This window comes from Chlorocebus sabaeus, chromosome 15, assembly GCF_047675955.1.
Source record: "Chlorocebus sabaeus isolate Y175 chromosome 15, mChlSab1.0.hap1, whole genome shotgun sequence".
Classification (NCBI taxonomy): Eukaryota; Metazoa; Chordata; class Mammalia; order Primates; family Cercopithecidae; genus Chlorocebus; species Chlorocebus sabaeus.
In genome coordinates this window covers 75,268,346-75,285,576 of record NC_132918.1, presented here as the reverse complement: position 1 = coordinate 75,285,576, position 17,231 = coordinate 75,268,346, and the positions used below count along the sequence as shown (strand labels likewise).

Sequence of the window (17,231 nt, the reverse complement as noted above, 5' to 3'; positions counted from 1 at the left end):
GTAGAATAACATGATGGTGGATAAAGCATTCTTTAAGTTCACTGACAGTAGTTTTGGCAGAAACATGTATAGGAAAGGCAATTCCACATCCAAAGTCAGTTTGTTTTCTAGTAAGAAGAAAATATTGCCCCTTTCATGATGGAAGTAGTTCAATGTAATCATCCTAGTACCAGTTAGCTGGCTGATCACCTCAGAGAATGGTGCCATATCAGGGATATGTTGCTGGCAGATTGGGCACTCAGCAATGCCTATGCCAGGTTTTCTTTGGTGAACAAAAGTCCATGTTGCTCATCTCACTCATAATTTTCATCTCCGTAACCATGGCCATTTTGTTCATGAGTCCATTGGGCAATGACAGGAATGGCTGAGGAAAGAGGCTGACTCATATTCACAGACACATATTCATCTTATATCTTGATTATCAAAATTCTCTGTGGAGGTGATCCTATGATGGACATTCACATGGACTATCAATATCTTCTATTTATTATTCATAAGATTTTCACATACCTTTCCCACAAATGTCTTTGTCGCCAATTTCCCAATCACGTTCTTTCCAAGTCCCTGACCATCCAATTAAACTCTTGGATATAGCCCATGATTAAGTATATAATCATACTTCTGGCCATTTTTCCTTTCAAGCAAAGTGAACAGCCAGATGCACTGATACTCGATGAAAGGATTTCACTTCACCAATGTCCTTCACGAATGGCCCAGAAAGAGACTACAGTGCCTCAGCTGCCCACTGTTGGTTGTACCTGCATATCATGCAGAGCCACCTATAAGCTAGACCCGAAGAGGCAGGATAGCAGGAGTGGGAAACATGGATATTTGGGCCACTTTTGCATGTAGCTTTCTGTGCCTTCAGGGTCTGCTCAAGCCTGATCATGTATATACCACTTCCATGTCCATCTTTATGGCTTGGTGAGTCAGATAACACCCAGTTCATGACAGGTAGCTCAGTTCACATGGTAACTTGATTGTGCATAGTTAAGTGTTCAGTTTCTGTTGAGGCCCAGTAGCAAGCCAACAGCTATTTCTCAAAAGGAAAGTAGTTATTGATAGAGATGGCAAGGCTTTGCTCCAAAATCCTAAGGGCCTTCACTGCAGTTTACCTATAAGAGCCTGTCAAAACCTCCAAAGAGCATCCCTATTTGCAACTGACACTTCAAACACCATTGGATCTCCTGAATTATATGACTCAAGTGACAGAGCAGCTTCCATTACAGCCTGGACCTGTTGTGAAACCTTCTCTTATTCTGAGTCCCATTTAAAACTAGCAGTTCTTTGTGTCACTCAGTAGATGAGTGAGTCTCACATACCCATATACTGCCTCTAAAATCCAAAGAAGCCACTCAGAATTGTGCTTTTTTTGGTGATAGGAGATACTAGATGCAACAGGATTAAACTTATCTTTCATCCTTAGAGATGTATTTTCACAAACCCTACTACACTGGACCTCTAGAAATCACTGACAGAAGTTCCTTGAATTTTTGTTGAATTTATTTACCAGTCTCACACACACAAATGCTCTACTAATAAATCTAGAGTAGTTATTACTTCTTGCTCATTAAGTCTAATCAGCATAGTGTCATGAATATAATGGGTCAGTATGATATCCTGTGGAAGGGAGAGACCATCAAGATCCATGCAAACTAAATTATGGCCTAGGCTAATACACTCCTGAGGTAGGATATTTGGAGGTATATTGGTGGCCTTGAAAGTTGAAAACTGTTTCTGGTGGGTCTTATTGACAGTAATGGTGAAACAAAGGAATGTGTCAGATCAACAGATGCCTAACAGGTTCCAAGGGGTGTGTTAATTTGCACAAGCAATGAAACCACATTTGATACAGCCACTGTCATTGAAATTGCCACCTGGGTATGTGATACTGTTTGGCTCTGTGTCCCCACCCAAATCTCATCTTGAATTGTACTTCCATAATTTCCATGTGTTGTGGGAGGCACCCAGTGAGAGAGAATTTGAATTGTGGGGGTGTGGTTTCCTCCCTGCTGTTCTCATGGTAGTGAATGAATCTCATGAGATCTGATGGTTTTATCTGGGGTTTCTGCTTTCACATCTTCTTCGTTTTCTTTTGTTGCAGCCATATAAGAACTGCCTTTCACCTCCCGCCATGATTCTGAGGCCTCCCCAGCCATGTGGAACTGTAAGTCCAATTAATCCTTTTTTTTATACCCAGTCTCGGGTATGTCTTTATCAGCAGCATGAAAACAGACTAATGCAATATGCTTACGATAACCTACTGTCCTTCTCTAAGTTCCATCTGTCTTTTGCACAGGCTAAATGGGCAAGTTAAATGGAGTTATAATGGAAATCGACACTGCATGTTTCAAGTTCTTGACAGTAGCACTAATTTTTGCAGTCCTCTGGAAATGCATTATTGAATTTGGTTTACTATTTTCCTATGTAGAAGCAGTTCCTGTGTCTTCCATTTTGCCTGTTCCACCATAAAGGTCCTTATTCTGCAAGTGAGGGAACCAATGTGGGGACTCTGCAAGTTACTGAGCATTCTAGAACTAAAGAAACAACCACAAGATAGGCTTGGGGATTAATGGAATCCACTGTGAGAAGGACCTGAGCTAAAACTCCATTTATCACCTGACGTCTGTATGTCTATACTCTGGTGCACTATGGTGCCATTTTAGGTCTCTTGGAATTAATGTCAGTTGTCCAATAGACTCTGAAAGATCTGATTTTTTTTTTTTTCTTTTCTTTGGTCAGAGGCAATAGGTCCCTTTTGGGAAGGCTGAGAGAAAAATTAACAGTATACATCTTTGATAGTTTATCAGTGTCTTTCTTTGAGGAAACCCAATCTCCTTTTCAGTCAATGGATTCTGGGTCTGTAAACTGGCTCAAGTCTGGGAATTGATTGAAGTGCCATGAATCTCTCTCTCTTTATGATTCAAGTTAGACATTTATTCACCTGACCTAGAACTTTTCTGCTTATATAAGCCAAATAAGAATTTGGCAGACTTTCTATGTATTTCACTTCTAGGAACACCACGATCAACCAGCCAATGTCATAACTCTGCATGAACCACACAATTCTGATTGCTGTTTTAACTCTTTTGTCCTCTACAGTAACCATGCCAACCTTGCCTTTGGTGACTGAATGTTGCTACCTGGCCCCAGTCACTCAGGGTCCAATCACTCTAATTGCATTTAGGTTTCCCAATTCAGTGACTATAGTTCCCACTGTAAGTTCTGGGCTACAGAGAAGAGCAATTACAGAGTTATTCAAGGATGCCAAGGCTCCCCTTACACATGTATTTCTTACAGTTGTGGTGAAATGTCTTCTGGACCCTCCCACTGTAGGTGAGTAGATCTTAAATCATAAACCCACTCTAATATTAAAATCTCTCTAAGCCTTTGAATCTCTTCCTGTAGGGCTAGCATTTCCAACTAGCTCACTGTGGGTCATCTCTTGACCCATGTTTTAGTCAACCAGCTAAGCTATTAGAGTCTTTATAACTTCTTGAGTTGCAACATTAATTGCAGAATCTATGCTTAGTGAGCCCATGTCAATGACTTTGGGCTGATCCAATGTTATGTTCCATTATTATCTCACATCCTTGATATCCATTTCCACACATGTTCCATTAATTTCTGTCTATATAAAGTAAAAAAATCTAAGTAGTTCTTCTGAAGTGTAGTGCACCTCCTTATAGGTGATATTTTGCATCTCATCTTTAAGGGCTTGCTAGACTTGAGCCTAGTTATAGATCTAGAAGTGAAGAGGGGTGGCGGAGGTGAGTCCTAAGAGGACTCAGCTTTGTCTTACATGACAACTGACTCAGAGGAGGCCATTCCAGTTTTTTCAGGCAATGCAGGGTTAAAAATCACTCCCAATTGTAGTGGAGAAGCCACTGTCACTGGGCATGGGGAGGCTTCTTCTACTGGCAAAGAATACTCATCATATTTAGGGACTCACTGTCCCCAGCTTGATTAGATTTTTTCCCCCATATATCCATGACAATTACAAGATCCCACTCTTTCCCAATCAATGCCTTCACTTTAACAGTAGATACTCAGGAAATTAGGAGTTCAACCTCTATTGTAACTCAGCCTGTCATAGGATGAGATTCTGGGTTTGATTTTCAGCAATCTCAGCCATGTGGCTCCAGGAAATAAAGGGCTTTTTCAAGGCAGACATAGAAACCTTCAAGTCATTTATACTGTGTTTAAGCTGAAAATTGAATCCTTGAATGCATCTTCTTCTTTCCCCACTATGTCTAGTGGCATTAGGAGCAATCAGATAATCATATTAATTTCACAAAAATGTTTGAAAATGTCATATACATAGTCACCCATCTCCTTGCTTCTTATAAATGGTTGATTAGGAGTATCTAATTGAGATATTTTGCATATTTTCATTGCCAGATCATGTCATGGAATATAAATGCTCTCTTTACTACTAGAAATAGTCCTTAGTTTTAAACCTAATCAGATCAGAAAACCAATTTCAGAAGTTACTGTATGTATGTGCATGTACATATATATATATACACACATACACATATGAGAGAGGGAGAAAGAGGAGAGATACAGAGATTTTAAAAAATAAACTGGTTTGCACAATTATTAAGACTGAGAAGTCTGATGATCTGCAATGATCTGCAGTTGGCAGACTGGAGGCCCAGGAGAGTTAATAGTGTAATTCTAGTTTGAGTCTGAGAACTGAAAGAGCTGGTGTAAATTCTAGTTCTATAGATGGCAGGCTCAAGATCTAAGAAGAGCCAATATTTTTGTTCAAGTCCAAAGGCAGGAAAAGACCAGTGTTCTAGCTCTAGCAGTCAAGCAGCAGGAGTTCCTTCTTACTCATTCATGAGAGGTTCAATCTTTTTGCTCTATTAAGGGCTTCAACTGATTGGATAGAAGCTTCCCACAGGGGGAGGAAAATCTGCTTTAACTGATTCAAATATTAATCTCATCCAAAATCACCTTCACAGACATACCTAGAAATATTGTTTGGCCAAATATCTGGGCACCCTGTGGCTCAGTCAAACAGTCACATAAAATTTCCCATTATCCACAGTATTTCTCATCTTCCACCAATGTCTCTTGCTATGCTTTACACATAGCCAACATCTGCTTCTTTTCTCACATATAACCCATTGACCAGGCTGAAAAAAATTTCAATATGCTTGGACTGGAGTTCCAGAGTCTACCACAGTATTAGTTTTGCAGATAAAAGTGATTCACACAGTAAATTAATAACATACTGCTTTACTCAGTAACAATCTTTTCTGAAAGTCATTATTGATATTAATAATGGCAATTGTAATACCTTATATTTGTAAGGTTAAGTCATATTCTGAGCAAATTTAATTTGTAAAGCTGACTTTAGATCTGAACCACACATAATTGCTTTGATGAATCTAATAAACAACGTATATTGAGGTTTAAAAGTGACAAAGATTCTCTTCTTGCTCAACTTTTAGTCGGGCTACTCTGAGTCCCCATCTTGAGAAGGCATAGACTTTTGCCCCCCCATTCTTGCCAGTTCTTTATAGTCTAGTTTTAGCAAGAATCTTAGTAAGTCAGTTTAAAGAGAATAGCCTATGGTTGATATGACCACCCTCAATATCTGATCACTTTTCTCATCCCCTACATTTGATGTTATCATTCCTTGCTCTGCCTTTAGCAAAAAGCCTGTCAAGTTAGTTTAGCAGTAATTCTCTTGTTCTTGATGTCTTCTCTTAGTAATTCTCCACTCACTGACCCCCTCACTCGGCTTGTTGGCTGCAAATCCCCAGGTATCTTTGCTGTATTCTGAATTGAGCATGTTCTCTCTTCCCCTATTGCAATCATTTTAATACCTATTTTTAAAATTTTATTTATTTATTTTTTTGAGACAGAGTCTTACTCTGTTGCCCAGGCTGGAGTGCAGTGGCACGATCTCTGCTCATTGCAAGTTCCACCTCCCAGGTTCATGCCATTCTCCTGCCTCAGCCCCACCAAGTAGCTGGGACTACAGGTGCCTACCACCATGCCCAGCTAAGTTTTCTGTATTTTTAGTAGAGATGGGGTTTCACCATGTTAGCCAGGATGGTCTCTATCTCCTGACCTCATGAGCTGCCCGCTTCGGCTTCCCATAGTGCTGGGATTATAGACGTGAGCCACCATGCCCAGCCTAATACCTATAGTTCTTAATGGCAAAAACCGCAATTACTTTTGTGCCAACCTAATAAATAAAGTATTTCTTAATGTTTTAACAAATATCAGAATAAACTTTTTCTTTAAGAAGAAAATTTATTTTTTTAAATAATGGAGCAGCACTCTGTAGATAGGCAGGATTGTCTAGGGATTCTCTATTCATCAGGGATTTTATTGCTATCTACAAAGTTGAATAGTTCGCATGCCAAGACACCTGTATAAAGACTTTCCTTTTGTAAATTCGTTTGGTTTCAATAAACAGCCTTCAAACTTTACCAAAGTTTGCCAAATGTTTACTCAACACAAAGCCAAATGTACTTTGCATTATGGGTGATTTAAGGATTTTCAAGAGCAATTCTGAAAATCCTTGCCATTTTATTCCTGAATAAGACCATATTTTCTATTGTTTGATATCTTACAATACCCTTTTTCATGGACATTTAACTGTGTATTCAAAGCAACACTACAGGGGGGAGTGTTACTGTCTTCATTTAAGAGTAAGGAGACTGAGTCTAAAATGCAGGCTCTCTATTCAGTTTCAGGTTAGGAATAGTATAATTTTCCCAATAATAAATACGGTAGATTTTTTTTAATGGTTGCAATGCCTCTCTCTATATCAAGCATTTTCAAAGTGAACTGCTACATTGACTGTTTGGCCAAGTGACTTGCTTTGGCTAATGACATATTAGAAAATTAGCTATAAACAGAATTGAAGAGTGCTTGTACATTTAGGTTTGTTCTTTACTATTCTTGAAATTCTGAGACTTCCATGTGAATTAGCCTGCTGGAGGATCAGAAGCATATGGCCCGGTCACTTCCATCACACATCCAACAGCTAGCAACACCCAGAAGCAGAGATGCATAGATAATCAGCAGCTGTTCCTAGATGTTTCATTCCTCTCAAGATCAGAAGAACTATCCACCCAAAGTTAGCCCAAATTTCAAACCCACATAATCACAAGCTAAATAAATGCTTGTTGCTAATTTTGGGATGGTTTGTATTTCAGCAAAAGCTCACAGATGCAACATGAGAGAGTGATGTCAAGATGGCTGATCTCGAGGAAAAGAGCTTGGCACAGCCCAGACTTACTTAGACTGTTGGTAAGAATATGCAGGTGCATGTTCGTTGGATGTGTCCACTGCTATCTGTTGCTGCTGACCACTGGTGTCCTGGGATGAAGGTGCCACTGTCTGGGGAGAGGTATCAGCAACAACACCCTAAGGAGGCAAATAAGAACACAAAAGCCTTACTTGCAGCAAAGGGCCCTCTCTAGATAGGCGGTAAGTACCCCTCTTCTATTTGGCTTAAGTAGAGATGCTCTCAGCTACGTGAAGTCACAATAGGTACTCAGAGGACACCCAAAGAGCACATTTAGATAAGGGCTAAGTAATTCACCCTAATGTGGCACCAAGAAACCTTGCCATTAGAAGTTGTTGAAGTAGTTAAGTGGTCAGAAAATAATTTTGCCTATACTTGGAACTTTTAAACCAGGTTTGCACATTTATCCACAATAAATAACAATTTATCCTCATTCAGAATTCCTACAAAAACTTGTATGTTTTCCTGGCATTTTTTACTGTATCATGTCTATATCCTTTGGGATAATAATGGAAACTGATCTTAATAAAAATATACATCAAAGTTTGGAAATCTTTTAAAAGGATGCTATTAAGTAGGTTTTCTCTTCAGTAATTTGTTTTGTTTTGCTTTGTTTTCTGGTATATGAACTGAAAGTCACCACGAAGTTTTAAGAAAACAACAAAAAAACTTGTCCTTAATTTTGGTTTGCTTTTCCTTCACCCTTTCTATTTTTTTTGTTTCTCACAGATGCTGGCAAGAGTGAATTTCTGGAATTCGTCACAATCAAGAATATAATTTTGGATTCCCGAGAGGCATAGGTGATTTTATTTGGTTGTTAGGTGATTGTATTTGGTTGTTACTAGGCCTAAGAAGAGCACCTACCTTGACAAATTTTCCTGGTTTTATTTGTAGTCCTGGATACCTGCAGTGATGTCAAGTAATCTGTCACTGAGATTCTCTAAATTTCTTCTTTAGACTTTGAAAATTCTCTCTATATTTATTCAATCTTTTCTTTCCTAATTCACTATTTTGACACCTTCCACCTTTACTTTATAGATATTGATAAATGTTCAATGAGTGTTTTAATTAATGCTTTTCCTTATAATCACTGGTTCAAGGCAATATATCAGAGTATATTTATATTTTTCTCAGTGAAATATTTCTTTTTAATCCCTAAATATAACTATAATTAGACTGTTTCCAATAAGCCACACTGTTAAATGTCTCAATCATCAAAATGGTCAAATTTTATATATAAGTGTATGTTTTTCATGTACACAGAAATGAAAATATGTGGCAGAAGTTTACACTTAAAGTGCCTATTTTCTTATGGCATAGGTGCTTTTTGAGAGCTAAATATAGCAAAGAACGTGGAATTTAATCATATGTTCTTGAAATTCTGAAAAGACAAAACTGTTTAAGATTTGAGACCTATAGGGACCTATAGGTCTGGAACACATGAAAGATTTAACAATCGGAACTCCTTGATTTCCTAAGCTACGTAACAGTGCCCTGCTAACTTGGTATGAACATTTCCTAAGCTACGTAACAGTGCCCTGCTAACTTGGTATGAACATTTCCTAAGCTACGTAACAGTGCCCTGCTAACTTGGTATGAACATTTCCTAAGCTACGTAACAGTGCCCTGCTAACTTGGTATGAACATTTCCTAAGCTACGTAACAGTGCCCTGTTAACTTGGTATGAACATTTCCTAAGCTACGTAACAGTGCCCTGCTAACTTGGTATGAACATTTCCTAAGCTACGTAACAGTGCCCTGCTAACTTGGTATGAACATTTCCTAAGCTACGTAACAGTGCCCTGCTAACTTGGTATGAACATTTCCTAAGCTACGTAACAGTGCCCTGCTAACTTGGTATGAACATTTCCTAAGCTACGTAACAGTGCCCTGCTAACTTGGTATGAACATTTCCTAAGCTACGTAACAGTGCCCTGCTAACTTGGTATGAACATTTCCTAAGCTACGTAACAGTGCCCTGCTAACTTGGTATGAACATTTCCTAAGCTACGTAACAGTGCCCTGCTAACTTGGTATGAACATTTCCTAAGCTACGTAACAGTGCCCTGCTAACTTGGTATGAACATTTCCTAAGCTACGTAACAGTGCCCTGCTAACTTGGTATGAACATTTCCTAAGCTACGTAACAGTGCCCTGCTAACTTGGTATGAACATTTCCTAAGCTACGTAACAGTGCCCTGCTAACTTGGTATGAACATTTCCTACGCTACGTAACAGTGCCCTGCTAACTTGGTATGAACATTTCCTACGCTACGTAACAGTGCCCTGCTAACTTGGTATGAACATTTCCTACGCTACGTAACAGTGCCCTGCTAACTTGGTATGAACATTTCCTACGCTACGTAACAGTGCCCTGCTAACTTGGTATGAACATTTCCTACGCTACGTAACAGTGCCCTGCTAACTTGGTATGAACATTTCCTACGCTACGTAACAGTGCCCTGCTAACTTGGTATGAACATTTCCTAAGCTACGTAACAGTGCCCTGCTAACTTGGTATGAACATTTCCTAAGCTACGTAACAGTGCCCTGCTAACTTGGTATGAACATTTCCTAAGCTACGTAACAGTGCCCTGCTAACTTGGTATGAACATTTCCTAAGCTACGTAACAGTGCCCTGCTAACTTGGTATGAACATTTCCTAAGCTACGTAACAGTGCCCTGCTAACTTGGTATGAACATTTCCTACGCTACGTAACAGTGCCCTGCTAACTTGGTATGAACATTTCCTACGCTACGTAACAGTGCCCTGCTAACTTGGTATGAACATTTCCTACGCTACGTAACAGTGCCCTGCTAACTTGGTATGAACATTTCCTAAGCTACGTAACAGTGCCCTGCTAACTTGGTATGAACATTTCCTAAGCTACGTAACAGTGCCCTGCTAACTTGGTATGAACATTTCCTAAGCTACGTAACAGTGCCCTGCTAACTTGGTATGAACATTTCCTAAGCTACGTAACAGTGCCCTGCTAACTTGGTATGAACATTTCCTAAGCTACGTAACAGTGCCCTGCTAACTTGGTATGAACATTTCCTAAGCTACGTAACAGTGCCCTGCTAACTTGGTATGAACATTTCCTAAGCTACGTAACAGTGCCCTGCTAACTTGGTATGAACATTTCCTAAGCTACGTAACAGTGCCCTGCTAACTTGGTATGAACATTTCCTAAGCTACGTAACAGTGCCCTGCTAACTTGGTATGAACATTTCCTAAGCTACGTAACAGTGCCGTGTTAACTTGGTATGAACATTTCCTAAGCTACGTAACAGTGCCCTGCTAACTTGGTATGAACATTTCCTAAGCTACGTAACAGTGCCCTGCTAACTTGGTATGAACATTTCCTACGCTACGTAACAGTGCCGTGTTAACTTGGTATGAACATTTCCTACGCTACGTAACAGTGCCGTGTTATCTTGGTATGAACATTTCCTACGCTACGTAACAGTGCCGTGTTAACTTGGTATGAACATTTCCTACGCTACGTAACAGTGCCCTGCTAACTTGGTATGAACAAACATTTGTCACACACCAAAACCAGAAAACATTTGAGAAGACCCAATTTAGTCTGTAAAGGTCTCCCTCAATCTCAGAGATTGAGAGTCTTGGTGGATTTTTATGTGGAGTGGTACCAACATAGCAGTTGCTTGCCAACAGATGGAGTAGCAAAGACATCAACTGCGGAGGATTCCCAGCTGATGAGAAGGAATGCAGGTGACCATAATGCACATGTGCATCAGGAGAGGGGAACGAAGGGCAGTCAAAAAGTAATGGCTAGAACCAGAGCAAAGAATATACATACCTAACTGTTTTACCACCATCTGCATAGCTCGGTACCCTCTCCATTTCTATGTGGTTTATGGCTCTGTCCAGTAGAATGATGTGTAGAGGGCATAGATTTATCCCAATGGAAAGAGAGAATGAATGCAGCAAAACTTCCATTAAGGACAAGCTGACATCATCATTCATGATATTCACAGCAATAAGAGTTGTACAACTTCTTTCTTGTCTGTAAGAAGCTGCAAGCCTATGCAGGTTCATCACCTAGAGCAATGATTTCTAGTCTTTGGGTACATATTTTAAAAATATGATGTTCACAGTGGCTCATGCCTGTAATCCCAGCACTTTGGGTGGCCGAGGCGGGTGGATCACCTGAGGTCAGGAGTTCAAGACCAGCCTGGCCAACCTGGTGAAACCCCGTCTCTACTAAAAAAAAAAAAAAAAAAAAAAAAAAAAAAAAAAAAAAAAAAAAAACAAACCCTAGTGGTGGTGAGCGCCTGTAATCCCAGCTACTTGGGAGGCTGAGGCAGGAAAATCACTTGAACCTGGGAGGCAGAGGTTGCGGTGAGCTGAGATCGTGCCATTGTACTCCAGCTTAGGCAACAGTGTGAGACTCTGTCTCAAAAAAAAAAAAAAAGTTCAGTCTATACTTCAGTCAAATTCATAATCTGTGGGAATAAGACCTAGGAATCAATATTTTTTAAAGCTCTCCAAATAATTTCAACGTGCAGAAAAGTTTGAGAACCAGTGCATTAGTACAGTGTCTCTCAAATTTTTAATGTGCATTTGGATCACTGAGTGATCATCTTAAAATGCAAATTCAGATGCAGTAGGTCTGGATAGTACCTAAGAGTCGACATTTCTTTTCTTTCTTCCTTCTGACAGGGTCTCACTGTTTCACCCAGGCTGGTCTCGAACTTCTGGTCTCAAGAAGCTAGGATTACAGGTGCATGCCATCATGCCCAGCAAGTCTGCATTTCTAACAAGCTCTCAAAGGATACCAATGATGCTGGTCTAGGAACCACTCTTTGAGGGACAAGGCATTAAGGAACTAGTTCATTCACATAGTTGCAAACTTTTTTCCTTTTGTAAGTATTTGTGATTAAAATTGTTGGAGTTGTGATTTGGTTTCTGGAATTTTCTCTAAATATGAAAGAGACTCCCATCAAGAGACTCCCGTCGTGCCTCTGTAGCAGATGACCTCATTGCATGTGCAAAGCAAAACACAACCACATTCAAGTAAATGCTTATACTTTCATATACTGAATGTACAATGTCATATTTTAGAGTAGCACAAAAATTGCAAGTGAGGATTCCTACGGTTATGGGGGGACTACAGTGTATGCGACTGAGGTTTATTTCTTCTAACCTCTTTATTCGACAGAGATAGACTTACTTCAATAGAAACAGCTGTCGGAGGCACAGGCGTGTACTGGGGAATGTAGGTCCCTTGCATAGGAGCAGCAGCAGTCATATACTAGAGAGAATCAAAGAAAAATGCATGTGAACTTTGAGCTGCAACCAGTGAGCAAATTAAATACCACATGAGACTGCTTTAGCTGTGGGGCCCATAGTCAGTGTGTATTTTTTTTCCAACTCAATTTTCACTAAAAATAAGGCAGCTCCTCTCAGTATTGAAAGGCCCTTCTTACTAAATTTAGTACCCACATTAGCCCTACCTCTTAATTATCAGTATGAGTTAATTCACTCCCATTTCCTCACTTTGTCCTTTTACACATTCTAAATGAGATCTCAAACATTTCACATCTAAATACAAACTCCAGGAGAGTGGGGATGATGTCTCGTTTTTACTATCTCTTATTGCTAGCACCTATCACACAGTAGGCTCTCAACAAGCATTTGTTGAATGAATGATCATATAAATTGTTAGTAATATTATTTTTTGAATTTAAAAAAACAAAGTAATGCAATAGTTATGTGATACATTTGCATTACTGGCAAATGTCATTTTTTCATTTTGCATCACTTTTTTAAATATAAAAGAGTATTACAGATAATATTGAAGTCTCTATTGTTCCCTTCTCCCATTTCATTCTCGTATCACTGTTAAAATTTCATTTCCAATACCTTTAATCCACCAAATATTTTCTTATTGCGATGAATAATGAAGCCAAATCATTGTTTGCTAAGTTGTAGTAGTCAATTGTCTATTGAGGATAAGTTGTGTTTTTGCAATGAAGAAAGGGAGCCCCAGTAAAACTACATGTTCAGTTACATAAGCATAAAGTATGACCCATATTCATAACACACATATCCACCCTGCAAATTCAAAGTTCTACTCTTCAATAATTGAATTTCCTATGGAATCAAAACATCAAAACTGGAATCATCAAATGAATTCAAGGTTTCTCAATTCATAATTTTTTGTAGAAAATCAAAAGCTCCTTATCTAAATTTGCTGAGATCAAATGCTAAGTTCATGTATAAATATGAAAAAGCTAAATTACTGTTTTGTGTATGTGTATGTTACTATATTCAGTATTTAAGAGGCATACTGATTCTGAATCAAGGAAAGCATCTGAACACTAGTCCATCTTTTCTTTCTTGCTGTTGGAGTGCAGTGGCGTGATCTTGGCTCACTGAAAGCTCTGCCTCCAGGGTTCAAGCGATTCTCACGCTTCAGCCTCCCAAGTAGCTGGGAGTGCACGTGTGTGCCACCACACCTGGTTAACTTTTGTATTTTTAGTAGGGACAGGGTTTTGCCATATTGGCCAAGCTGGTCTCAAACTCCTGGCCTCAAGTGATCCACCTGCCTCGGCCTCCCAGAGTGCTGGGATTACAGCCATGCGCTACTGTGTCCAGCTGGCATCTGCCTTTTCAACAAGATTACTCTAGAGAGTATGTTGTAGATAACAGCTCCCTGGCTATTTCAGGTAGGTAACTTGCCTCTTATATAGGTTCTAAATATCCTTTAATTTAGCACTTTTTACAATATATTCCTTGGAACACCAGCTATACTGAGAGTAAAGCTTTCTGTGTTCCAATGTATTTAAGCAATGCTGCATAACATATCCTCTTCTTGATACTGACATCTGATTAAACTCTGAGAAATCATGTTTTACAGAAGAAGCCTATTTAAAGGGGATAAACTAGTATTTCTAAAACGTGTGTTTTGATTTTTGGTATCATTTATTAGTTTTGCTTAAAATTACTACTCTAAGAAATATACTCTGGAAAATGTTTCTTTAATTGAATTTCAAAAATCTAGCAGCTTTACAGCAAGTGAGAATATGTTTTTATCAACCATGAATTTAATTAAGTTCAAAATTGATACATTTGTGGTTCATGTTCTACCCTTTGGTCATGGTATTCCAAGGTTTCCTATATACTAGTAAAAGGATAAACCCTCACCTATTTGAGTATTTCCTGTTCTAAAGTAATTCTAAACTTTGCAACTTGCCCAATAAGTTATGTACATCCTTTGCATAAGAGGATGTCACTAGCACCCTCTGTAGAATACTACTGGGATCCATCCCCACTCCACTCTCTCTATCTCTAAGAAGAAATACTGTGAATTAGAGGTCATTAGAAATATGACTTGTGGCCGTATACAGCAATGTTCACTAGTTCACATGAGTATCTGTTCCATGATTTGGACTTTCCTTGCCACACTGGAGTTCCTAGGTAGTATGGTTAATAAGAAGCATTGGGGGTGGCTGGCAAGACAGATGAATAGGAACAGCTCTCGTCTGCATCTCCCAGCAAGATCAATGCAGAAGGCAGGTGATTTCTGTATTTCTAACTGAGGTACCCGGCTTATCTCACTGGGACTGGTTAGACAGTGGGTGCAGCCCAAGGAAGGCGAGCTGAAGCAGGGTGGGGCATCGCCTCACCCAGGAAGTACAAGGGGTTGGGGAACTCCCTCCCCTAGCCAAGGGAAGCCCTGAGGGATTGTGCTGTAAGGAACACGCATTCCGGCCCAGATACTATGCTTTTCTCACAGTCTTCACAACCGGCAAACCAGGAGATTCTCTCAAGTGCCTACACCACTAGGACCCTAGGTTTCAAGCACAAAACTGGGCAGCCATTTAGGCAGACACCGAGCTAGCTGCAGTTTTGTTTTTGTTTTTTTTTCATACCCCAGTGGCACCTGGAATGCCAGCGAGACAAACCATTCACTCCCCTGGAAAGGGGGCTGAAGCCAGGGTGCCACCCCCACAGAGCCCAGCAAGCTAAGGTCCACCGGCTTTAAATTCTTATTGCCAGCACAGCAGTCTGAAGTTCACTTGGGATGCTGGAGCTTGGTTGGGGGAGGGACGTCTGCCATTACTGAGGCTTGAGTAGGCAGTTTTCCCCTCACAGTGTAAACAAAGCTGCTGGGATGTTCAAACTGGGTGGAGCCCACAGCAGTTTTGCAAAGTCACTGTAGCCAGACTGCCTTTCTAGATTCCTCCTCTCTGGGCAGAGCATCTCTGAAAGAAAGGCAGTAGCTCCAGTTAGGGGTTATAAATAAAACTCCCATCTCCCTGGGACAGGGCACAGAGCACCTGTGGGTATGGGCAGCTGTGGGTGCAGTTTCAGCAGACTTAAATGTTCCTGTCTGCTGGTTCTGAAGAGAGCAGCTGATCTCCCAGGATGGCGCTTGAGCTCTGCTAAGGGACAGACTGCCTCCTCAAGTGGGTCCCTGACCCCCATGCCTCCTGACTAGGAGTACCTCCGAACAGGGATCGACAGACACCTCATACAGGAGACCTCCAGCTGGCATCTGGCGGGTGCCCCTCTGGGACGAAGCTTCCAGAGGAAGGAACAGGCAGCAATATTTGCTGTTCTGCAGCCTCCGCTGGTCATACTCAGGCAAACAGGGACTCGAGCAGACCTGCAGCAGAGGGGCTTGACTGTTAAAAGGAAAACTAACAGAAAGGAATAGCATCAACATCAACAAAAAGGACGTCCATACAAAAACCCCATCTGAAGGTCACCAGCATCAAAGACTGAAGGTAGCTAAATCCATGAATATGAGGAAAAACCATTTCCAAAAAGGCTGAAAATTCCCAAACCTGGAATGCCTCTTCTTCTCCCAAGAATCACAACTCCTCACCAGTGAGAGAACAAAACAGGACGGAGAATGAGTTTGATGACTTGACAGAAGTGGACTTCAGAAGGTGGGTAATAGCAAACTTCTCTGAGCTAAAGGAGCATGTTCTAACGTCATGAAAGGAAGCTAAGAACCTTGAAAAAAGGCTAGAGGAATTGCTGACTAGAATAACCAGTTTAGAAAAGAATATAAATGACCTGATGGAGCTGAAAAACACAGCACAGGAATTTCATGAAGCATAGACAAGTATCATTAGCCAAATTGATCAAGTGGAAGAAAGGATATGAGAGATTGAAGATCAATTAATGAAATAAAGCATGAAGACAAGATTAGAGAAAAAAGAATGAAAAGGAATGAACAAAGCCTCCAAGAAATATGGGACTATGTGAAAAGACCAAACCTATGTTTGATTGGTGTACTGGAAAGTGATGGAGGGAATGGAACAAAGTTGTAAAACACTCTTCAGGATATTATCCAAGACAACATTCAAATTCAGGAAATACAGAGAACACCACAATGATATTCCTGAAGAAGAGCAACCCCAAGACACATATTCATCAGATTTACCAAGGTTAAAATGAAGGAAAAAATGTTAAGGGCAGCCAGAGAGAAAGGTCTGGTTACTCACAAACGGAAGCCCATCAGACTAACAGCGGATGTCTCTGAAGAAACCCTACGAGCCAGAAGAGAGTGGTGGCCAATATTCAAACTTCTTAAAAGAATTTTCAACCCAGAATATCATACCCAGCCAAACTAAGCTTCATAAGCAAAGGAGAAATAAAATCCTTTATGGACAAGCAAATGCTGAGAGATTTTGTCACCATCAAGCCTGACTTACAAGAGCTCCTGAAGGAAGCACTAAATATGGAAAGGAAAAACTGGCACCAGCCATGGAAAACCATACCAAATTGTAAAGACCATCAACACTATGAAAAAACTGCATCAACTAATGAGGAAAATAACCAGCTAGCATCAAAATGACAGGATCAAATTCACACATAACAATATTAACCTTAAATGTAAATAAGCTAAATGCCCCAATTGAAAGACATAAAGTGGGAAATTGGATAAAGAGTAAGACCCATTGGCATGCTATA

At 40.1% G+C, this 17,231-nt stretch overlaps 1 protein-coding gene and 1 pseudogene across 12 annotated transcripts in view; both read right to left on the bottom strand.

Annotated features, from left to right (window-relative positions):
- RBMS3 (RNA binding motif single stranded interacting protein 3) overlaps window positions 1-17,231 on the bottom strand; it is a 743,496-nt gene that overhangs the window by 17,709 nt on the left and 708,556 nt on the right. For 5 of the 12 annotated variants that reach the window (XM_008009337.3, XM_008009341.3, XM_008009343.3 and 2 more), the window contains 2 exons: window positions 12,475-12,555; window positions 7,268-7,395 (listed from right to left, as the gene is read on the bottom strand). The exons of 1 other annotated variant lie outside the window; for it this stretch is intronic. In XM_008009337.3, coding sequence (XP_008007528.2) covers window positions 7,268-7,395; window positions 12,475-12,555 — 209 coding nt within the window. Of the gene's footprint in view, window positions 1-7,263; window positions 7,396-12,474; window positions 12,556-15,753; window positions 15,916-17,231 lie in introns of those variants that run through there. 6 more of the 12 variants (XM_073023657.1, XM_073023656.1, XM_073023658.1 and 3 more) reach the window with 3 other exon arrangements.
- On the bottom strand, window positions 10,731-11,399 carry LOC103241794 (uncharacterized; annotated as a pseudogene).